The 26,046-nt window shown below is 39.7% G+C and overlaps 1 protein-coding gene across 10 annotated transcripts in view; it reads right to left on the reverse strand.

Moving 5' to 3' along the window:
* camta1a (calmodulin binding transcription activator 1a) overlaps positions 1-26,046 on the reverse strand; it is a 502,209-nt gene that overhangs the window by 74,631 nt on the left and 401,532 nt on the right. For all 10 annotated transcript variants that reach the window (XR_013198264.1, XR_013198260.1, XR_013198259.1 and 7 more), the window contains one exon: positions 12,617-12,688. Coding sequence is in view for 4 of the 10 variants with exons in the window: in XM_077218051.1 (XP_077074166.1) it covers positions 12,617-12,688 (72 nt within the window). In the remaining 6 variants the exon portion in view is untranslated. The remainder of the gene's footprint in view (positions 1-12,616; positions 12,689-26,046) is intronic.

A 26,046-nucleotide genomic window follows, 5' to 3' on the forward strand; every position in this document is an offset into this window, starting at 1 on the left:
GTAGACCAAGATCATCTCATCTACAATCAAAACCTACAGATTTCAAATTAGATCTACACATCACCTCAAAGAATGAAATCAGGCCTACACAACATTTTCCAATCAGATTAGACTTGCATATTGCCTTCCATCAAATAAAAATTAGACCTACACAACACCTCACATTACCCAAGCAGGCCGACAGAGGAATTCACTAAAATGGGGGTAAATTAGCCAAAATTAGAGGCGTAAAGCCGAGGCTAGAGGCAGAGGTGTACACCTCTCTCCATTCTTGTTCAGAGCTACTTGTTTATGTAGTTGCATCATAAAATCAGACCCTACAAGAACCTTCTTCAGTCAAATAAAGCCACAACATGTCTCCTTATTATCCTTATAGTCACATAACAGAGCGGTCACTGACCTCTCCGCTGCTCTCTCAGTCAGATGGAGCCGTTTCCTCCCCTCGGGATGGGCCAAATTCCTGAACTGATGAAACAGATCTCCACGATGAAATTGCCAATCACAGAAATTGGATTCAGAGCACTGCTTTGTATGTTGATGAGGCTGGGCTTGTATGACGGGCTTTAAATCGATATGACAGTGAATAGACTTGAATTTGGGGTGGAAAAACATTTCTCCTTCATTCTTTTCGTCTTCTCTATCTGGGATGGACTCAACCAGACTCAACCAGAGCTAATTGGGCCTCTGATATGTAATCAGTGCCGGACAAATGTGACAGTTCTGGTCATTAGCTGCAGCAACGCAAGTTATGTGTCGAAACGTCACAGCTCAGTTCAGTTCACTCCCAAAACACACCCGGCAAATGGCCGGCCGCACACACGCCCGTAAACGCGGCTGTCTGCCAACTGGCAGTACTGTGTCCTATTGATCTGCCTTTGCTCACAGCCTGCTGTCATCTGACACTTGCGCACGCACGCACACGCAAACACACATGTACACACACACACACACACACACACACACACACACACACACACACACACACACACAACACACACACACACACACACACACACACACACACACACACACACACACACACACACACACACACACACACACACACACACACACACACACACACACACACACACACACACACACACACACACACAGAGAAATTAGAGGCAGCGCATCAAAAATGTCCACAGCCTGGGCCCAATCACACAGGCCTGTCCCTGGCATTGATTGCACAGGCTGCTTTAGAAAACATGAATCTAAAGCAGGAAAGGTCTGAGATGTGCCAACTCTCCTCTGAGGGACACACGCAGGCACTGTTTACACCTGGTATTTAGATATGTTACTGGTGATCTGATCAGTAGTGGTCAGCTGTTACACATGGTAGAAAAAAAAGGTGAGCGTCTCTGATTTTGACACAACATGCAATTCACCACAACATCGTCAGCTATTTGTTAATTTAGTCTGAAAAAAGAATATGAAATGAAAACAAAAAACTGTATTTTACATTCACTGACTTTGCATATCAGTTTATTGCAAATTAAATGTTTGGTTCTGCATTGTATGTCATAGTTTATGGAAAAATGTGTTTAATTAATGAAGTTTATAGTTGTGTAATTTCCAACTATACGTAATATTTAATGAAAAACAAATCAAGAAAATATTAAAACATTAATTTTCATACATTTATTTTTCATTAAATGTCAAGTTTATTATGAAATTGTTTACATTTTTCTTAATGAACAAAAAATAAAACAACATTAAGTTAAAAAATAAATATTATACAAATAAATAAATAATTCAGGAAGATATTAAAACATGTATTTATTTTCAAATATTTATTTTTCATTAAATGTAAAGTTTGTTACAAAATTGTTTGCACAGTGATTTTTTTCTCTATAAACCAAAAAAGCAACAAAAACTTAATAAGTGGGAAAAAAGTATTATAAGATTAAATAAATATTTCTAGCATATCTAAAACAGTAAAAATTTACAATTCATTGAAAGTGTGGGGAGTGAAAATGTTGACAGGGCATGTGAAAATAGAAAGTACTGAGCCTGCAAAAAAAAAAAAAAAAAATCCTTATTGTTGAGGCCTGATTTAGTGCCATCCTGTTTCATACTGTATGTTCAATACTGATGTTAATGCCAGGTGTATACTCGGCCAACACATCCACACACAAAACCAAGTTAACCAGCCAATAGAGCGTAGCGCTTTCAAGGCTCTGCAGACAGTGTCCTAATAGAAAAGCAGTGATCACGCTCAGACGCCTGCGTAACCTGCGGCCCATGAGGCGCCATCGGTGTCTTGTGATGCGGGCTGCTGAGTCTATAGGTAAGATTTGGATTAACACAATAAGGCAGGTCAATCTCCCGCTCTAATGTCCCAGACGCACAGAGGGAAACGGCTGGACACACACGGCTGCCAGCGGCCGGCGCTCAATAACTGGCTGAATGTCAGTTTGGCTCACTGGCAGACTCCTGCCCTTTCACAGAGCTCTGAATTATTAAGCAGCCATCTCACATCCTGGCTCTCTTTCTCTCAGCTCAGTGTCCACGTGAATGGCTTCTGTATGGAGGAGAAGGAGTGAAATGCTGGATATGTCAAAGAGAAAGTGGATAATGGGGAAAGGGGTATGCAAAAACAGCCTAAAAGCTAGTTTGGAAAGGGTTAGGTCAGAGGAAGCCCCAGATACATACTGGCCCACAGCGCCAAGACACAAAGACAGAGAGAAGAAAAAGTTAATTTTCATTTCCTCTGCTGCTGGTCAGTGACCCTTAATAAGAAGGAAGTCTCTCTCAATGGGAGAGCAATGTTCTGACCTGACTGAAGAGCTGATGGGGTCAGGAGGAGAGGAGTGTGCGATGAATGAAGGGTAGAGAGTGTGAAAAGTTGAAAAGGTAGGTGACGGATTACTAAATACGTTACTTTTGCTTACACTATCCTTAAAGGGATAGTTCACCCAAAAGTTCTGTCATTCCAATTTACACAACCACATGCCATTCCAACGATCTTCCAAACACGAAATAAGATATTTTCAGTAAAACCTTAGAGGTTTCTCTACCTCCAATGAAAGTCCAAGCCACAATTTAGAAGATCCAAAAGGGCCATAAAGACGTTGTTAAACAAATCAATTTGATTTAGGCTTTTATTCATGTATAAACACACATACATAAAGCGCATCACATATGGTAACCACAAAAGCTTGTGTGTGCGTCACATGCTCTAGAACCAAACTCATTGGTTTTCGCGCATCACACATGCATGTTTGAGCATCCATGTTCACCGTGGGATTGGCTCTATGTATGTGTGTTCACATTTAAATAAAAGTCTAAATTAAATTTGTTCATTATTTAAAGTGATTGTATCTCTTCACAAGACTTGGATTAAATTGCTTGATTCATATGGATTCGTTTTACGATACCTTTATGACCTTTTTGGACTTCTAAGTTTGGTTAATGGAAGGACTGAAACATCTCATCTTTCATTAAAAATATCTTAATTTGTGTTTTAAAGATTAACCAAAGTCTTATGGGTATGTAACACATTAGGGTGAGTAAATCATGACAGAATTTTCCTTTTTAGGGTGAACTATACAATTTAATGCTAAAGCTGACAGAAATGTTTATTTGATTAAGCTGCTTAGTTCACCCAAAAAATGTACTCACCCTCATGATGTTCCAAATCTGTATGACTTTCGTTTTTCTGAGGAACACAAATTAAGGTATTTTGAAGAATGTTTCAACAAGGAAGAATTAATTCAACAAGGAATGCTGCGTCTTTGAAGCAACAAAGGCTAAATAATTTGTTACAGTTTTCCCCACCGTGATTTGTATGGATGACATGCAGCGACATATACAGTATTATCAGCTGTATGATGTGTTTTTACCCTGAATTGTTTAATTTCGAGAGAGACCCAGCGGGCACAGTGAGGGAGACTAAATAAACTTGCTAAAAAGAGATCCAGCGTGAGAGAGAGGCAAAGAAAAATGCATGTTCTTAATTTATGTTGCTTTGGACTATTTTCATTTTGTAGGCTACTGTTTTAATTGTTTAATTTAGCTGCAATTTCTTTTGCAATAAAAATTTAAAATGTCACAAGAATAAGATTCTGTGTTGCTTATTTTGCATCCCAAAAGAAATAAACTCTAAACTTGATGCAACCCTGTTTTAAATAAATAAACTGTCCCGACACTTTATTTCAACCTTAAAATGTGCAATGGGGTTTCAAACTTAATTAATTTTAGAGTTCTTTTACATTTTCATTGGTTTTTATATTGAAAGCAATACTATTTAGTTAGTCTGTTATTTTGTGTAGCCAAGTCAACAAAATCAGTCTTTTTCTGATTTGTTCAATGTATGGATCTGTTTTGAAAAATTTCTTCCGTTGCTATGGCCGGGAATCACTGTCAGTCATTTCAATTTCGTGAATGATAATTTACGACAATAATTATGACAATAATTTAGCAGATTAAAGACGAGCCTCTTCATTTTCATTTTCTGACGCGATCGGCTGACAATCTTTATTCATCAGTTTTGTCGCCTGTGCAGCGGCTCTACTGGAATGTAGCAAATTTATGTTGTAATGTGCCATTGATAATTAAACAAAACGCTTGACTTTAAATAAATAAATAAACAGTTGATAAACTTGCTAAAAAACGGTTACCTATTTAAGAATCAAGAACGGTAAAGCGTAAACGCTGTCGGCCAACATCGGATAACAGCATGTAGGCTACAATGCAATTTGTTCTCGGATCGCTTGAAGCTCTGCGAGGCTCATGTCGTTGTGTTGACCACAGAGCTACTATCTGAACCCTGTTAAGATAACGTCTTTTATGCTCTTGCAAAGCCTCATTGATGTAGCCTAATAATATTGCAATGTTTTATGTTGAAATTAGGGCTGTCAGTTAAACGCGTTATTAACTGCGGTAACGCAAACCCATTTTAACGGTGTCCATTTTTTTATCGCGAGATTAATGGTCTTTTTGGCCTAGCAAACTTTGTAGTTTTTTTCACATGCTTTTGCAAAAGGACGCGGCATTGCAAAAGGACGTTTTGTTGCTTCGTCGACCAAAGCGAAAGCGGATCTAGCTAGACCGGAAACAACAGGCGTGCCGCACACACTTGTTTGGGTCTGCGAGCCGGCCAAATAGTAGGTTAACGTTACGCTTTGAGTGGATGACGCCGAAATGGATGCCAATAAGATTCTGAATGGAAAGTTTACTTTTTAAGATTGCCAAATGGTTCCATTGACAATACCAAAGTGATCTGTGTGTTTTGTCGTTGTGAACTGAGCTATCATCATCGCAGCACGTCCAGTCTGAAATACCACTTGATGATGGCCAAGCACACACACACAGCTGATGTGAATTCTTTGCCCCCTCGTCAATATCAGTACGTCGTCAGTATTTCTTTCACCCTTTTATTGAAGTACAGTGTTACATTGTGTGAGAGATTATTTGCTCCAAGTGTGGATGTTAGTGTGAAATTGAACACAGTATATGCCAATGTTGTTTTCAATAAAAAAACATTTGCACAAAGCAAGCTGATCCACTTTTCCATGTTGATAAGAGCATTAAAATGAGAAAAAACAATGGGACAAAAAGAAATCAAGAGACATTTAGAATAGATAAAAATGTGCGATTGATCGCGAGTTAACTACGACATTAATGCGATTAATCGCGATTAAATATTTTAATCGTTTGACAGCACTAGTATTAATTATTTATTCAATTTAATTTCAGTAATTTCAGTATTGTGATTATGAATTAGTTTGAATACGTTTCACTTGAATTAATCTGCTACCAGCTTTCAATCGCTCTGAATCTGCGGCAGCAGATTACGCAATAGTAATGTAGCGCCTCTTAGCGGTAAAAGGCAGCAAATACACACCAGCAATTTACCGCCGCGGGAACGATATTCTGGTTGAGTACCAACTGTAGGTTTGGAATTACATGAGGATTACATTTATTAATTAATCTGACGCTTTTATCCAAAGCGACTTACAATTGCTATATTTCAGAGGTTGCACGCCTCTGGAGCAACTAGGGGTTAAGTGTCTTGCTCAGGGACACATTGGTGTCTCAGAGTGGATTCGAACCCGGGTCTCTCACACCAAAGGCATGTGTCTTATCCACTGCACCATCACCACCCAGTACATGATGTACTGGGTGTACTGGGAGTACATGTACTGGGAGTACATGATGACAGCATTTAAATTTTTTTTAAGACCATGAATGCAGAATGCATATAGATATGTTACATGCATTATCAAGTTGCTGTTGCCCATAAACTGAATACTAACTCAGTCATATCAGAAGCTTACTGGAAAAAAGACAACTAACCATAGAAAAACATAGATTAAGATTATGTCAGCTATAGCGCCCCTTGTGGCAATGCTGACAATGCAACAATGCATGGAATTGGGCTTGCATAGCAAGAACTGTTTGCAAGAATTTGGGTCTAAACCTAAACATAACTCTAAAAACTGACTGATCTTGAAGGATTCTGATCTAGGAAAATGTCCAACTAGGATAAATAATGTTAAGCATCATGAAAAAAATTGTTTTATATGCTAATTGTGTGAGAATGGGTAGACGGTACATGTGGATTGAGTGTAAGAGAGGTGTCTGTGTGAGTCGGAGAGTGTGTACGACAGAGGCTGTGGGCCGAGATGGATGGAGATGAGAGCGGGCTACTTGGAAAGCTGACGCACAATGATGGGAAATTGGACCGCTGCTATGATGAAGAGCAGGTGGAGGCAGGTGTGGGAGAGGAAGACGCTGATGTTTACAGATAAGGGGACTGTTATAGAGGAGGTTCCCATGTGTTCTACTCTGATGTGGCCTTATGTAGCACTGACACAGCAGCTCTGCTGGTGACTGAAACCATGTGCCAAAACATGAATAATAATGTGAACCTGAGAGGAGACCTGAAGAAAGAAACAGATAACTCTTAAAGTCTGATCATGTCAAGTCAAGATTCATGCCATGGGAAAGTTTCTGCATTCAATTGCGTGTGTGTGTGTAGATCTATTGAGTTTTTTTTTTTTAAATACAGACATGATTTTAATATATTTCTTCTATGATGAACAATCAATTTCTAAAACAGTTATTTTGATATAATTTGAAGGGCTTAAAGTATATATATATATAATTCAAAACAAATATTTATTCTTCACATTTTCAAATGTCAGTAAGCTTAAAAAAAAATCAAATTTTTCCTTTTATGAAAATGCTATTTTTTCAAATAAAATAGAGTAACCCTGAAGAAACTTTCTGACATTCATGACTTAAGAGAAATCATAATATCTGTAATTTTTTTTTTTTAAATATAAGATTATAATAAAAAAATATATAATATAGATTATATAAACTATGTTGACAAGCCCAGTCAGTATTTTCATCTTAGAGGCATTATTCTCCAAAAAGCTATGGAAATGCAGAGAAAATATCAGCTGAAATGGCAAGAAATAGCAATGAGACATAGTTTGCAGAACTTAACTTTTACTCTACTTATATTATTCACTGGCAGCTGGCCACATGCAGGAGGAGGACTAACCACAAAATCACCTCACCTATAAACTAATATCTAAACTAAGTAATAATCCAAGGCACTCGAATTGTGTATACAAAAAAGTAAAAAGCCTTTATTGAATCATGGCTTCTATCATTAAAATTGGTTACAGATACACCTACGCGTTGCGGCTATTGCCTTCGTCAGGGTGTGTGTAACAAACAAAGTCACAAGTGCATTTTAAATAGCAGTTCATTAATCTAAATTCTATGTGTATATATGTATATATATATATATATATATATATATATAAAAATGTTTTTAATTTTTTTTTTATTATTTTTTTTTTATGTGTATGTATGTGTATATATGTATGTATGTGTGTGTGTATATGTATGTGTTTGTATGTGTATATATATATATATATATATATATATTTATTTATTTATTTTATTTTATTTTTTTCCCTCTAGTTTTTTTTTTTTTTTTTTTGAGTTTGATTTGGCTTGATATTATGCAATATACTATTTCATTTGTTGAATTCTGCTCCCTGTTGGTTACCTTGCGTAGTGTGTGACCAGGTGTTTACTATTTAGATTAATGAACTGCTATTTAAAATGCACTTGTGACTTTGTTTGTTACACACACCCTGACGAAGGCAATAGCCGCAACGCGTAGGTGTATCTGTCACCAATTTTAATGATAGAAGCCATGATTCAATAAAGGCTTTTTACTTTTTTGTATACACAATTCGAGTGCCTTGGATTATTACTTTGATTTTGAGCATTACTATCCCAAGCAACCAAAGAGCACCGAGATTTTACACCCTGTGCAGCACTTCAAATGCATCTTTATGCTGTGATAATATCTAAACTAGTTGAGTAGTTTACATTGTATAGCCTCAAGATGTTAACTTATACAATATTTGTTATTTTGTAGAGGGCTTCTGCAGCATATATGACCTGAATCAGTGCAGAAAGTAGGATGAGTCAAAAGGGCGTGTGAACGAACAGTGTCTGAATATTAATGCACAGCCCTGGACTGAGATCCGTGTTACCCTTCACATTTTCAAGCTGCTGTTTGTAAATACTCCCCATCTTCCAATGTTTGGACAAACAGACAGTCCCAGCTCAAACTCAAAAACTACAACTCAAAAAGCTCATCACCAGCATCCAAATATTATTATTCTGTATAATTCACAAATTCAGGGCCAGTGACCAGACTTAAACAGTCAAACTCCTATTCACCTGTTCTCCTACAGCAGCTGCAAGCCACAAGCTCTAAGACTTCTCAATCAATACTCAGCTGCTGATCCATGCGACAGCATAAACTTTCAACTTACCACATCGGCACCTCATAACAGACATTAATCCCACGGCCCGGAAATCAATACACCATCATTTCTCTTTTGTGTATTCAGCACCCTAAACAATCTGGCAATAACAAACACAAGCAAGCACAGGCTGTATTAATGTCCCCATCCGTTAAAACAGTCTAATGAAGCTTTGTCTCATAAATGATTCTGTCTGGGAGCGTAAGCGGCGTTAAATATACATTACTCTGAGCCTGGGAAGTGATGCGGTCAGGGGGGCGCAGAATCCAGCTCAAATTTGGTGTGGCTACACAAACAACCGTCTATGAATAAATAAATGGAGAGTGGCGCCTGTCCGGACAAAAAGGAAGAGTCTGCCTCATGCCTCGGGCTTTACACCAACCTAGCGGCCAAAAACAAATAAAAAGAAGATGATGAGGCAAGGGAGTTCAACTTTTCCTCATCAGATCAAGTCAGGAAATGGAAATGTAATATTGATTTTTAAAGCACAACATGTGCGTGCCGGGGTCGACATTTAGGTAATGGGGAGATTTCAAAACTCATCAAAGTCTGTAAAGTGCACTTGTTTTGGAGCGCCTGAATAACTGATCACAGATTAAGAAGTTTTCAGCACCACGGACAGTGCCACTGGCATGTCTATGCCAGATTTAGCCAGCGTATGACAGATCGTGAAGAGAAAAAGAGAGCATCCATCTCTCCTTCTATATGAGCATGCTTGTTTATTTTAATGAGCATGTATGTGAAGTGGTACAGTGGGATGTATACTGGAATACATGGTCCAACTCATCCGGATCCTCAGCGGAGAAACGCTGAGCCTTGCCATCAATCATGGGGAGAAGGCTCAGGAGGGAAAGAGGAAGACAGAAGTGGGGAGAGAGATCAACAGAGAGAGAGAGAGAGAGAGAGAGAGAGAGAGAGAGAGAGAGAGAGAGAGAGAGAGAGAGGCGGTTGCAGGTTTGCTGCCAGTTTCTTGATTAATCTGGACAATATTCTGTTTTATGAGTCATTTCATTCCCTAACATAGCCTGGCTCTCCTCTCCTCTCGCACAATAAAGAGGTCTCGGCAAAGGCTATTGACCACTTTCTAAAGATCTGCCAGCCTGGAAGACAAATGAAGTGTGGCCTCACATTCAGCCATATTAATATAATAATGATATCCGGGTCTGTGTCCCCGGCCACCACACCTCAGCCCCGTAATGTAGGATTTGATGAAGAAGGAGAGCCGAGGAATTACATTCGATTAGCACTAAACAAGAGAATGAGACGTGGAGCGATTAAATCAATCAAGTGCGGGATCAGGACAGTCACAGAGGGAGTGTGTGTATGTGCTGTGTGTGAGAGATAATATGCCCTTTACACCTCAAATCTCGAAACAGTCATTCCCTCTCCTAGACAGTCTATTCTGCGTGAGTGAGAACTTTTTAGAAGGGCCAACGAGGTGCAAAGCATTCTGGGTAAGAGGCGATAATACATCCCCTCAGCAGATCTCTGCCTTTATGCAGAGCGAGAAGAGCAGAGCTGTGCAATACCACCGAGACATGCCTAGAAGAATGAGGCACTATCTGAAGGAAAAGTGTTTTAGAGGGAAGGAGTGCCGAGATTCCTCATAGGCTTCTTTTCTCATTACCTCCTCTCCTCCCCTGTCTTATTACTGAGACTTTTCTCAATAAAGAAGATCTAGACTGGATAAAAAGGCAGCCACACTTGCAGTCTCTATACGCTTCCCTCTTCTTTCGCTCCCTCTCTGTGATCACATTCCCTGAAAATGTAGTTTTGTGTCATCGTTTGAGGCTTGACTGTGCTCAGATTGGGTTATGTGCATACTTAGCGGCCATGCAAGCTTTGTGAATCTGCTCTCTGGGACACTAGTGTCACATAGACACAATTTTGACTAAACAACAAAAGGTCTGGTCCACATTAGCATCTTATTCTGGCTTAGACTATTCTGGCTGAGACAGAAAGAAATTCGCCTGACTCACATATAAAGCAATTAGCTTGAGTTTGTTTCATATTTACACTACTGCTCAAAAGTATGGGGTCGATCAGATTTTTTAAATGTTTCTAATGGTTACCATTTTTAAGGTAAATGTTATCATTTAAAATACCCGTTTATAATTTAAAATAAGTTTTCTATTTTATTATATATTAAAATGTATTTTTCATGTGATGTCAAAGCTAAATTTTCAGCAGCCATTATTCCAGTCTTCAGTGTCAATGCCGATTGGGTGCTCAAACATTACCTATTATTATCAATGTTTAAAACAGATGTGCAACATACTATTTTTGTGGAACTACATTTTTTCCAGGTTTCTTTGATGAATAGAACATTCAAAAGAACAGAGTTTATTCAATTTATATTTTGTAACATTATAAATGTCTTTTACTTTACACTTAATGTGCCCTCGCTGAATAAAAGTATAACATTTTTAAAAAAGAAAAGAAAAAAAGTATTGGTAGTGCAACATGAAAAACGCAGTGGGCATACAGTTCTGCGCATAGTTAACTTACTCAACTTACTAATAAGGATGTAAAGATAAGGAAATTTTCCCACTGGTTAATTGATGTGTGACAACTTCAGTAATACAGCGCTTTTACATTTCGCTTTGAAATCAAATCTTCCGCCATCGTCTAGTCAGTCAGCTGGCCTCACTCTTGTCATGTGATCTGTGTTGTGACTCTCGTTTGGCTCACGTTAGTGTTTTAATTGTAGAGACTGTTCTCTAACTGAACTAAATGATTTTTATTATTATAAAAAATCAAAATGACGGTGGGGGCGGTGCCATGATGGGCAAGTGATGTAACCGGTGTGCGGCTGAATACAGTGTAACACCAGTAACACAGACTATCGCAGCAAACCTACTTACTAAGGCGGCTCAAACAAAACTTTGAATATCTTCAAAGATTTGACGAGTAAACTGGCAAAACTGAAGAGATGTTTGTGCAGTATGTATCAGAAATCAGCAAACAGAGGGTGAGGCTGAGACTGCAGTTGACACAGTGAGGCTGCCACCAAGCCCCAAAGACTGACACCATATGTGTAAGACAAAGTCATGCTGGAACAACTTGCTCTATCCTGGAGACAGAAATTGAGCAACTGAAGCGGCAGTGAAGCAGAACATTATTCAGCTTAGAGTAAACTGAGAGAACATGGGACAGACTGAGAATAATATTTCTTAGAAGATGAAAATGTTGCTACAAAAGTTCTTCACTGTACTCTTTTCAAAGTCTGTAATAAGTAAGATGCCAAAGCACTAAATGTTCTTCCAATTAGGAGCATTTTGTGTCACAGTAAACACAGAAAACATTAATTAGTGGCTGCTATGGCAAGCAACACTTTTGCCATAATGTGCCATCAAAATGACACATTAAAAATTAAAAATATTAAAATAAAATAAAAATCAGTTCATTATTGTTACTGGATTTTGAACGTGTGTGAAAAGTTTTTAAAAATTCAAGCAATTATTGTGTTTCATGATCAATGGTTGCTCTCACTTGTGAGTCCTTCCTTAGTATATGTCCTAAAAGCCTGATATCTATCTTTTGTGTTCTTTTAAAGGCTTCATCTGCATGCGATCCCTCTCTGGACCTCTCTCAGAGTTGAGCTGTAGTTTCGAGGTTAGCTTTGATCAGTCGGGGAGCTCAGACTCCAGCGGGTTAACGTTTAATCTCCCAGCCTCTCTCTATTACAGCTGAATTACACTCGAAGGTGTGCTGCTCAGCACCAAATGGTAAGGGGGAAAAGAGGGGGAAAAATATGATGGCTTCAGAAAAATAACAATAGGTAACTGAGTTCCCAACAGGTGTCTTACCTGTAAAAGCCAGTAGCACCTGCGGTGGAAGGTGGGGATGATGGAGGAGTGGACGTAACAGCCATACAGACACTGGGGAAAAACACACAGACAGAAACATGGTTAGAAAAGAACCCTGTGCGGTATGGCTATATCTGAATAACAAGAGTATGGTAGGGGTTGGGGTCCGCCTCTCTGACAGTGTTAAATTTAAATAGAAAATGATGTTTTTTAATAGACAATTCAACAGATTTACTCTAGAATACACCTGATATTTAAAATGTTTTTAATGGTAGTGACTACTCATTTGCTCTGGTAAAAAGCTGTGTGTATAATCCAAAGTTGAAACAGTGATGTAGAGTTTTTCCACATTTCCCTGTATAAAAATTGACTACTTAGCTAAACTACTACCACACTGCTGAAAAGTCTTAGCAGTGTCACCGCTTTCAGTTAGTTCCCCTCCCACACTGCTGGCATTACTGACCCATATAGGTTGAAGAGTAACTCTCGCCCATGTGGCCAGGGAACAGACAAGACACTCAGAGGTCTGCCAGGGCTGAAATGAGTCATGTGATTTTGAGAAGACATCTGTGATGCTGAGCTGTTGCTGGGTGCCGGCTTTCTTTCCAAACATATTGTTTGCTAGCACTCAAGCCAAAGAGCTTGGCTCTTTCTGGAATAAATCAAATATCCATTTCTATGGTTACGGCTCCTCTACAATGCACACAGGGAATATTTATTTACCTGTTGGAGTATTGGAAAACAAAGCAGTCTTGGTGCATTCACACACACACACACACACACACACACACACACACACACACACACACACACACACACACACACACACACACACACACACACACACACACACACACACACACACACACACACACACACACACACACACTGCACTGTGAAATAATGGACTTCAATTAGGATTGTGTGTCCAGTGTTGGATCACAAAGTGTGCAAATCAAAACTATAGTTCAATTTAAGGTAGGTATTTCTAAGGCACTCTTCATAATACCGTTTCAAAAGAGCTCTACAAAAGATCAGAGTCTTGGCAATTCCTAACATGGTATAGATAGGAGGAGGATCAATCCGAGAGAGAAATCTTGTTAGTCTTGGCACTCTCCTCTCGTCAGCAAGATTGTTTCTACAAAACCATATATTTTTTACATACTACAGTTGATTTTGAGTAAGCAAAGGCAAAAACACAGAGTTTATTTCTGGAATGGCATACCTGCATACTAGTGTTATGAAGACATATACTGTAGTATTTACTCAAGCTTAGAATATAAATAATAATATACTGCACACTACAGACCCATACTGACCACTAATATGAATGTATTTTACCCAGTGTATACTGTTCACAGTGGGAATCATTTCACACAAATCATTTAAAAAAAGAAAAAAGCTATTTTAAATTGTAATAATATTTCACAATATTAGTGTTTTTACTGTCTTTGATCAAATAATTGCAGCCTTGATGAGCATAAGAGACTTCGTTCAAAAACAAAAAAACTTACCAACTCCAAACTTTGATGTATATATTGATTTAGCATTTATTTGAATTAACAACCATCTTATTTTTGTGCTGATAACTGAACACCACTTGCTGAATTAAACATGCAACGTAGTGAGGCCACGCGACAATTATCTACTGTAGCAGGTACATATCATGTACAGTATAGTATTCATTTAGTAAGACAGTAAGAACATTCAGAGCCTAGATAAAGTCTTTCTCTATCTCTCTCTTTCTTTCTATCACCAGCAGCAGCACAGAACAAACAAGTGAGTGTGTCTTTGTGCTGACACAAATTCCCTGACCGTGGCAACGCACTCAGATACTCATGAGCAAACAAACACTATACTCAGCAGAGCATTGAGGTCCCAAGTGTCTCACAGGTCCCTCAATACAGAGAGAGAAAGTGTGCGAGAGGGCCAGACAGATAGAGGAGATCTCTGCAAAGCTTTCTACCAGGGGCTGTTTTCTCTGAGTAGGAAAGGGAAGCAGTGCCTCTTCATTTCACAAGTCCGTCAAAACGCCACTGCTTTTATAAGTTCAGCTTCCATCCAGATCTGGATCTAAACACATGAGAACACATTTCTCCATCCCCATCTGACAGATAATGTCTATATGTGGATATCTGCTATATGTACCAGGCCGAGTGCTCCGAGTGTCTGTTCCGCGGTATTGACAGGTGTGTGCGGTTCCTTACTGTTCATCCCACTGTGCGGACTGGCGAGTGAATAAATTAGCCCCAGGCAGCTTCTGTTTACTCAATTTAAGAAATACAAAAAGTGTTCAGCAAGCATAAACAAGACGCCTGGGCCGTGTCAGACTGTAGCACCTGTCAGAGCTGATACGGGAATCAATGTAAACTGTCCATCGGCTACACACACGCTGTTTGCACACTATCAGGGCTTGAACACACATAAACAACAGTATAGCTCTGTTACAAAACCTAGCAAGCCTGCCTGTTGCCTACATAGGCAGCTCTGACAGTCACTGAACCTCAAATGTGACCGGTTTGGAGTGATTTAGATCTTTCATTAGGTTTATGAAGAGAGAAATTGTAAAATATATTGACTCACACACGAACAATCCCAGGCACAGTTAGGCTGACCATCTTGCATTCTCTCAGATCATTTGATGATATAATACACACAAAAAAGCAAACCTCTTACACAGACAAGCTTATCAGTAAATCAGGACAAATATTATTCAGCTCTTTGCTGATTTTGTCTCAAGGCTGCATGGCAATGTGACAAAGTGACAATGACAGAAGCCATTATTTGCTGTCTGTGGGCTGTGACAAATGACAGCACATCAAATGGCAAGCAATTAAGGCATAATTATATTCCCACAATCACGCAGGACTTCTCTCCATCTCTCAGTCTGACTTACTCATCATTTGAAGCAACAGCAAGACTACAAATTACGAACTGTTCTCAATGTATATATAAAACAGACTAACTTGATGAGATAAGATTTTGTTGTGAAATGGGGCATTTGAGATATAGCGGGGCCAGTCCATCCGTGGTTCCAAAACTGTAAAGTTGGTAGCCTGATTGAGCGATTACCTCTAGGTTGTGGTATTTCAAAGCCAACAGTTATTTTTTAATTAAAAATGTTCAAACAACCTTGACCACATGAGATGAATTGACCATAGCGAAAAATGTGTATAAACATTGTGATCAGAATTTCTGTCTGTCCAAAAGTAGATTATAAAGACAGCCAACGGGTAACAGTAGCGGGTGATTTCTTTCGATACTTGCCATTTTTGTGTTAGACTATGGTTTTCTATGTGCTCTGCTAGGCAAGGCAAGGCAAGTTTATTTATATAGCACATTTCATACACAAAGGTAATTCAAAGTGCTTTACATAGAAGTAATTAAAATAACCAAAAGAAATAAGAATAATTAAAACAGTTTAGAATAAAAAGGAAATAAAATACAATGCAAACAGTTGGACGAACAGTGGCACAGTGCTCCATAATTAAATGCACAGCTAAACAGAAGTGTTTTGAGTCTGGATTTGAATGTGACTACTGTAGGAACACATCTGATCTCTTCTGGAAGCTGGTTCCAGCTGCGGCTGGCATAGTAGCTAAAAGCAGACTCACCATGCTTAGAGTGAAACCTTGATATTTCTAGTTGATATGATCCTAATGATCTGAGTGATCTGTTAGGTTTATATTCAGTGAGCATATCTGCAATGTATTGAGGTCCTAGGCCATTGAGTGATTTATATACCAGTAATAATACTTTAAAATCAATCCTAAATGTAACTGGGAGCCAGTGTAAAGACCTGAGGACTGGTGTGATATGTTCATATGTTCTGGTTCTGCTCAGCGTTTTGTATGAGCTGCAACTGTCTTATGGTCTTTTTGGGAAGGCCAGTGAGGAGTCCATTACAATAATCCACCCTGCCGGTGATGAAAGCATACACAAGTTCTTCTAATTCTTGACTGGAAATAAAGCATCTAATTCTTGCAATATTTTTCAGATGATAATATGCTGATTTAGTTATTGCTTTGACATGACTACTGAAACTAAGGTCTGACTCCAGACCTTAGTAGGGGTCTAGTAGCTAGGGGTCAGTAATGGTCATCAGAGGGGAAGGACACTTTGGTCTGATGTTTTTTGGTCAGACAGTTGAGTTGTGTTTGGGACATGCCAATTGTGCACATCTTCATAGGAGGTGTCACTCGAAGCCATCAATCAAGGCAGGCAGGCTGGCAATGAATGCAAGGTGTCCAACCTGCCGAAGATGTGAGACTCTCTCATTAGGCCATAATGAAGTGTGAAGACACTCTTAATCAGACCATGGCATCTTAAGTATGGTGCCAATGTGCTGTTTTATGATGTGACAATATGTGCGGTTGGGATAGGGGACGCTCACAATGAAATTCAGTCAGGGTAGATGCCACATTTAATGTGATGCGAATGAAAATGAGTCTTTGAGGAACAGACATACGGTCTGTTCAATTCATTGTACAGTATTCAATATTGCAAAATAGGCAAGGCAATACAGATGAACAGCATAAAAATAACTAATAGAAATCACCATACTTTTCCCAGATAATCATTTGCAGTACATTAAGACAATTGTTTTGTATTGCAAGATTTCAGAAACGTTATGTTTAAATATGTAAATTAGTTATTATCTGATGAAATATGCACCAATTTGGATACATTTTCAGAAGAGAAATGAAAACATTGGATAAAGTCAGGCTAAAAATTGTTTCATTTTATTGACATATTAAAGTTTTTTTTACAGGGGCTTATTTGATACTTGTTATCTTTTTCTTTTTAAATAATAATAAAAAGAAAATACTGTCAACAGCCAGAAAAAAAAATCCCCATATTTTTAGGACTAAAATGTCATATAAATCAGGTGAATGATCCTACATAAACAAACCCCTCTGTAAACTCATTCAGAATATAGATATAGAAATACATCTGGAAAGTTTGGTGCATGTAAGTGCTACTGAAATGGAGATTTCTGGTTCAGTGCATGAGAAAAAAAAACAATGGTTTTGCCTGTCTTGCCTTATTAAACAGACTCATATTCTATACATCACAGCCTCATTTTCATTTGCATCAAATTAAATATTGTGCCAACCTTGATAGAGGCCCTTAAGCCTCTGAGGGAAACCAGACACCACAGTGTTTCTCTGGTCTCGTATAGCAGCTATAACGAACCACACGCTAACCTTGATAGAGTTTTGTCTTATAGCACTCGCAACACAAGGAATAATTTATCAGACAGTGAATCCAGTTGGGAACACTCAATCATACAATTTGAAAGCGCATTGGAGACAACTTGATGAATTGCCTCATAGAGTGATATAGTGAGCCGAGACCTTGTAGATAATCAAGACAAATCTATTACCAATCACTTGAACATGTACATTTGTCATGCCTTACTCTTCTTTCAGCAATACTGAACAGATCTGGATAACTACGTGCATACATGAAACAAAAACCCTCACGAGTATGTCCTGGTTATGAAACCTTGTGCTGTCACATCTATTGCTGAGTCAGTTTCATTAAGAAGATCAAGTTCCTGTATTATCAATCAGGCATCTATAAATAGACATGCCTAAGGGCTGTGAATTGAGCCTGAGGTAAAGACACAAATATGTCTCCTGTCCTGCAAGTTATTCAGCCTCTTTCAAGGAAGAACGGGTCTATATCTACCTTGCTGAACCCATATGGCTAGTTGAAGCAGTAACAGGCTGTCGCTAAGACTCAGACTGCCACATTGCCAATCACAACCTAACTTTCTTTACACACTGATAACCTCCAAGACTTCTGCACCTCAAAATGTGGCAGAGCTGTGAATTGTAAGAAAAATGGAAAAGGCATGGGTAATTTTCTGCAAGACACTATCTGTTAGATTTACAAGCATTTTTTAAACTCTAAAATACATGACACAATGCATAATACTGGTAAAACACCTGGGAAAAAAATCAATATGGAAAATTCCACAGTACATTAACACATCAGTACATTGTGCCCTATTTTTACAGACTTTTCTTAGTGTATATAAGGCCATGTCCCAAATGAATAAAGATTTATAATATAACATGTGACATTTCTGTCTATTATGCCTATGATACCTTAACATTTTAAGTAAAAAAAAAAAAAAAAAAAAACTTATTTAAATTTTCAAACATATTTTACTTTGTTAAAGGGACAGTTCAACCAAAAAAAAAAGAAAAGAAAAAAAGAAAGAATTCAGTAAGAAGTTCCTTTTTGGGTGAACAATCCTTTGAATATAAATTGGAATTCTCCACAATGTTTGCTACCTCACTTTAAATTCTAACCCTGCTAGTATCATCTACTAGTATGACGTTAGCAGTATCATCTCTAGTAAGCATTATCATCTCATTGAGTTTAGCCACCTCTTTATCCTACAACACCGCTGCCGTCGCAACTCAAACTTCAGATGTGTGGAAATAAATGAAGGGAAGGGGACAAAGCCGCCTGCACAAAAAAGAAAGCCTCATGGTAATTTGGTTTCTAAAAATACCTTGCACATTGTAAATAAACAAAAACAGTTTATACACAGACTCCAAAAGGGGGAATTAATTATTCGAGCTGGACAAGGAAACATAGCCATACATCAATATCACAAAGCCAACAATAACACAGAGGAAATATTGTACACCTAAGGCTGTCCAATATCATTGCACACACACAGAGAGAGAGAAAAAGAGATAAGGAGGAGGAATAGTGTGTGTACTACCCACACTCGTGTCTGTGACAACAAATGTGTGTATGTGTGTGTGTGCACGCTTGAGCACGTCTCTCGGGCAGAAGACACAGTGTCTGTTGATGTTAATGCCAGGCCTCTGGGCTCAGGGCCAAAGGCATTAAGTGGAATCGAATTCCACAAAAATAGCTTTAATCAGCAGGTTTTTAAGGTTAGAATTACCCTCTCTCCTCCAGCCTGCCTGCCAAGGTTAAAGCCCTGCCGGAGCAGGCTGAGGTAATGGGATGGCGGGGTGGCAAAGGCCCCGTGCTCCTCTGCTCCTCTACACACTAAAACCCCAGCATACTCTCACACATGTTGAGCATTAGTGGAATACTGAACATTCCAGTGCTCTCGACTTGTCAAGGACAACGGCGACAGACCGAAGTGTGTGTAGAGGTGTTGATTGCTGTTGATCTATTACATCATTAGTAGACAGAAGGTGAAAGTGGTATCCTTCTAAGATGAACATACACTGTCTAAAAGTGTTTTTACACATCCCAACCCCAATCAGCCCTCAGGCTGAGCAGGCTCAGAGCGAATAGAGCCATCATTACTATGAGTCTCTCTGTGTCACAATGTAAGGGTACCGTAATAGCCCATTAAGTCCTGCTGTCTGACAAAGTGACTTCGGGCCTGAAGCCTGGCCAGAGTTCTGCGGACAGAAACATGATTCATGAAGAAGCATGTGCAACAGGCAGCCTTTTTCCTCCTTCATCTGCTCTGTGTCTTCCTCTATCAGGGTGAAACAAAAATAAATGGCATATTTCTCTCTGTCAGAGAGGGCTAGTGATGCATGAGCTCCTAACACAAAGAACGCGGGCCTCTGGGACTCCACAGAGCTCGGTTATTTGTGTCCGCGAAGGGTAGTGGATGGCTCTCAAACCGCGAGGCCAAATTGAGAAGAGGCTCTTACATGCTGGAGTCAAAAGGAGAGAAAGTTTAAATGAGAGATTAGCTGCCTGAAGGGAGGGATTGTTGGTGTCTAATATAACAATTACAGAAACTTTCATGAAAGCTTTGAAGAGAGTTTATCTCTTAAATATGAAGAGAAAAGGCTTCGGCACTCTGTTCCTTGTCAAAAATATCAGGGGTATTGAGAGATAATTCCTCTTCAAGCCTCTGAAAAAAAAACTTTGAAGTATAGGGAAATTGTCTTTCTTCATTCTCCATTCACACCATCACCCTGTCTGAGATCCCATTCTCTTCTCTACCTCTTCCTGATCCTTGCCCACGGCAGGGCCAAAGTCTACCAGCGAGCTGAATAATGAATCTGTGTCTCCATCAGCTGTAGCAGGCCATTATTCATAGAACTCTCGGTTTCATTACGGAAGCTAATAGAAAGTCAAAAGAACGGTCAGTCTCTCCTGTGTGGGTCAAAGGTCAGGGGTTATCTGAAAACAGCTGATATTTTTCAGCGTGCTGAAGTTCCTGGATTCATCAGCAATTAAGATTTGAGAGAGCAAGTGATTCGTAAACATGTCGCAGTAATATTAGACTTTTGAATATGAATCATAGGCTGGTTTGCATGAATACCATTTCAGATGGTGCAGTGCTTTGTTTTATTTCCATTTGTGCTAAATATTTATGCACAAAGCTTTGCTCCCTGGGGGAACTGCTCTCATGCTTTTTGAACAGCTTCAAATGTTCACAACAAATGCTGAGCAGACAAACACAATGACTGGGCTGTGTAAAAATATGGAAAGTGGGTTAAACTGTTTAACCCAACACTACAAGAATCTTAAAGGGACAGTTCACCCACAACCGTATGGACCTTCTTTATTGTGTAGAAAAGTAAATGAGATTTTTTTATGGGTGCTTTTTTCCATAGAATGAAGCACAATAAAAGGACCATAAAAGTGGTTCATGAGACTTCTTTGATCAATTTCAAACCTTCAGAAGCCATATGATAAGATATATAAAATTAAGTTGTTATTTGTGCCGATTGCAAATTTTTTTTTGATTTGGTAAAAGATTGTGGGTAGTTGGTTGCTCAGCAGAATATAATTAAAAAGTTGGAAACACTTGAAAAATTCGCACGGACTATACTATATACAGTATATGGATTATATAATGATACTTGTCATTTTTGGAGCTCAATAGCATCCGTCCCTTTTACTTTTGCTGTATGGAAAAGAGCAGGGAAATTTGTTAAAAGAAAGTCATACACAATACATAAACATCAGTGAGTAACATAATTTTTAATGTTTAAATTAACTATATGCAGAAATATGCAGAAAAGCAACTATTTCTGGCTCTACTAATAGAAATTATTTAATTAACAATTTTTGAAAAATTTAAACGGATAGTTGATGAAATAAATTTAAAATGAAATTGAATGAAAATTCTGTCATCATTTACTCACCATCATGTCATCCCAAAACTACAAAGATATCTGTCTTAGTGGTTTTTTTGCAGTGTCAAGTCAATGATAACCAAAACTTATTGGTTAACAACATTCAATATTTTCTTTTGTGTTGAGCAGAAAAATGAAGTAATACAGGTTTGGAACGAGATAAAGGTTAGTAAATGATGGCAGAATATTAGTTTTGAAACAAACAAATGGAAGTGTGGAGTGTGATTGTATAAACCAGGGAGAATCTGTAGCTCTGCATAATTGTGTTAGCAGTGATTAGCACACAGTTATGGATCTCCCAGCTTGATCTCGCGCACGAGCAGACAGCCGCTCACAAAGACTGTTAATCATAAAGAGTCTCTTCAAAAAAGAGAGAATGGAGAGAGAGACAGAGTCAGGGAGACATCAGAGGAGAGCAGAGAGATACTTGATTACTAGCGAAACAGCCAGAAAATCAGACCCTGGGATGAGGGAGGAGAATAGGAGGGGAGAAAGAGAACAGGAGGTACAGAGAGAGAGAGAGAGAGAGAGAGAGAGAGAGAGAGAGAGAGAGAGAGAGAGAGAGAGAGAGAGAGAGAGAGAGAGAGAGAGAGAGAGAGAGAGAGATTGAATGCTAACCAGCACCCAAACACAGAGCAGAGGCTTTATCCTTCACAGGCAGAGGAACACCAATCGCATAACACATTTTCTCAAGCCCAGGCCCTGAGAGAGATAAAAAAAGCAATTTGTATTCTATTCCTCCTCAGAGTCGCTTGCCCTGTTCCTCTGCCTGCATATTTGTAAACACGGCTTCGTCAGAGTGGCTTAATCTTCCTCACACAAACGCAGGCTGGAGGCGGTGGAGGGGTGACAGGATGGGGAGGTTGGGGCAGAGGGGTCAAGCGAGGTCAGTACAGGCCAAACCACATTTCCTGCTCGGCCCACTCGCCTGGACTATCCTGCCTCCAAAGTCAAGATGAACGTGAAAATGGATTTTAATGATGAAATAGAATAGACTATTTTAAAAAGCACATAGACTTTCTAGCATTAATATTACGCTACTATAGCAACATTTTAGTTAAGGGCAGTCTGTTTAGCAAAGTCCCATTTTAATTGGCACATTTGACATATTAACCTAAATTCCCACACCATGAAGAATGCAGCTTTACTGAGTAGGCTAAAAGTGTGATTCATATTTTCTTCATGTTTAGAGGGCTAGATATTTGGTTGTAGTTAGGTGATTATTTCACTGTTTTGTTATTTTTTGTCACTGGTTGCAGTTCAGGTTGTTCTAACTTATATAAATAAAATTATGCATCAGTTAAACGGGTCGCAATGTTACGTTTTAGTGAAGCGGTTGCAATGAGCATGTGTTTTAGTAAAGCAGACACATTACTTTTGGTGGTAGTGATAGTATGGTAAGTTGTCTGTATTCATGGTAAAACAGAGTATCTAATGCGTATTTATATTCGGTGGTTTAAAGGGTCTTTATTTCATATTGATGAGTCAAATTTTCGAATATGTTGTCTGAGACAGTTTTCCTTGTTTGTTTTATGTAGTAGTAATATTCATCACTCTGCCATCTGCATACTGTAAGCTTTTAGTTTTATAGTTGTAGAACCGTCAGTTTTTTTACAGCCAGGCAAATACATGAATGTGCCACATATGTTTTTCTAGCAGGGGATACTTTGCATTACGTCATCGCCCCCTTTCGTTACTTCGTTACTCTTCAGTGCTCTGATTGCAAAATACACACCTGAAGCCAACTAATCGGTTGCTGTGAGCTCATGCCGTCCAGAGAGGGGCCGCTATATTTTGGAGCATGGTGGAAAGGTTTTCAGTCAGGATCCAGATGGCTGGGAACAGTTTGGGACAGCTTGATATTCTCACAGAGTGACAGACAGAGTGATCAGTTCGACCTTAACTAGCAGGGCTGATACAGGCCTATACTAACCCGAGCAAACTTGCCAAATTTACTCCCAAAACACAAGCCAAATTAACACTGAAGCGGCTCAAGAACAAAAAGGTGAATTGCCTGATCTCAAATCCAAATAAAAATCTGTGCAATTATTAGAAAATTGTGGTGCTCAAGCTGTAGAAGGCAGCTGTACAAAATCTAATTATGTGGCGACTAAATCTTTAAATATATTATATATATTCAAATAATTGTCTTGAAATATTCTTAATAATAATTATAATACATTTCAAGATAATTTTGTATTTATTTTTTGTAATATATTTAACTTAAAATATTTAAATACTTTATTTGTGCTAGGATTATTAGTTTTAGTTCTTTGTAATAAAGATAACCAAATTTCTCTCTCTCTTTCTCTATATTTTTACAAAATTACCCGACTTATATATTGTACTTTATATACTAATATATTGAACATGCTACTCTCAAACATTAATTTAGAACTCCATGGGGGAATAAAAGCTTTATTTCTAAGCTGTTTTCCTCATGGAGGCCAAAAAAAGATCCCCACAAGGACAAGGATTTCGGATATTTTGGCCACACACACACATGCACACGCACACGTACACACGCACACGCACACAGAGAATGGAGACCAGATACAAGGAGACAGATTCTGTGTTATGAGAAAGAGAGAGGGAGACACAGGAAATACAAAAACTAAAGGAGCAAGTGTAAGACAGAAGGGAAGGAGAATGAGAAGTGACACTTCATTTCAGAGGCCCATGTCTGGCTGACTTATTTTGAGATGTTTTGAAGCTGGCTTGGTGGTGCATCTGTTCTGGACCAGAGCCTGTTCCCTCTCTCACAGAGACTGGTGGTTGGAACCTGTTTTTATCTGCCCTGGGCAGCAGCCCATTCTGTCCTCCTAAATATACAGCCTTTCTCTCTGTCTTACTCGCTTCACGATCATGGCTACCCTCTTTTCACGACATGCTCCAGCCTGGCCTTAAGTCTGCACCCTTCTCTAATTTAAAGGACAATATTTTTCACCTTTATCATAATAAAATGGTTACCTTGGATCATGTATAACTGTCCATAGATTCTATAGTTTGGATAAAACAAAACTCTCTATAGGAATTCAGTTAAGTAAGAAATACAAAGTTTTGTTATGAAATACTAGACGGTGCACTCTGATAGGTCCTTAACTCGACCTGCTTGCAATCACATCACTCTCTATAGGGAACAGCTGATTGGTTCCTTCTGTGTCAGAAGCCAATGAGCTCACTGCTCAACCTTCAAATACTCGGTCAGCATTTGCTGGAGCAGTTGCAGCCCACTTTTAGAAATTCCCCAACTTCCCCAGCTCCACCTGAATAGATGTAATTCCGGTGTGGCGAACAGGACGGCCGAGGGACATGTGAGAACGGCGCGAGGCCGGTGGTGTGATTGATAATGAGCAACACCTGTGAGCACACCGGTCTCGCATCTCTCACGGAGGAGCGGAAGCATAAAGGAGGAGCGACGACGTTGATGACCGAGAGAGGAACAGGCCTGTATTTTAGTTGAGTTTTGTTTTTTGTATTTGTGTTTTATTTTAGCCAGCAGTCGTCCGCGAGGGGCTGCTGGTCGTTATGTTTATTTTGGGGTAAGCCAGCAGTCGTCCGCGAGGGGCTGCTGGCGGTATTTTAGTTTGTTTTGTTTTATTTTAATAAAGTTTATTTGAATGTTTGCCGATTCCCGCCTCCTTCTCCCCTGAACATTGCCACACTGGTGCCCAAACCCGGGAAGAGGGAGGAACGCGCTGTCAGAGAGTCCTCGCCGCTGTGAGGAATCCGCGGTGCCATCGAGCATGGTGCGCAAGTCGCCGCCGCTCGCCATGGGCCGGAGCCTGTTGCCATCCTCCGAACGAGGGGAGGAGCAGGGAGCGGGGAACTCGCGGCCATGGACGCTCGAGGCGGTACGCTGGAGTGAGTTGCCGGTGGGACGGTCGAGCTCGCTGCCGGCCGCCTGGGTATTGGAGGGGCGGCTGCCATCCGGGAGGGAGAGGAGGAGTCGCCGCTGCTCGCCGTGGGCCGGAGCCTGCGCCGTCCACCAGCGAAGGGGAGGAGCAGGGAGCGGGGGACTCCTACCGTCTGCTCAAGGCACCCGAGGAGCCGTCGCCGTCCACCGGGCGGCGGAGGAGCGTCGAGCCGTCCACCGAGGGCTACCCAGCGTCACCACCAGGCACCGCGGAGGAGATCGCCAAGCTGGTGGGGGGCCAGATGGCAGCGCGTTGTGGGAACCGAACCAAATTTTTTTTTTCTCCCCTCTCTCGATCTGTCGCTCCTCATGCTTCCATCTCCATTTCCCTCGGCTTGTCGGTCCATACCCCCCAGGGATCGCCGCAGCCGGGGGGGAGTAGGCACAGGCTCGTGGGTACCCCCCGG

The sequence above is a fragment of the Siphateles boraxobius genome, unplaced genomic scaffold, assembly GCF_051911475.1.
Source record: "Siphateles boraxobius isolate OS27281-9 unplaced genomic scaffold, OSU_SipBor_1 77, whole genome shotgun sequence".
In the NCBI taxonomy this organism is placed as follows: domain Eukaryota; kingdom Metazoa; phylum Chordata; class Actinopteri; order Cypriniformes; family Leuciscidae; genus Siphateles; species Siphateles boraxobius.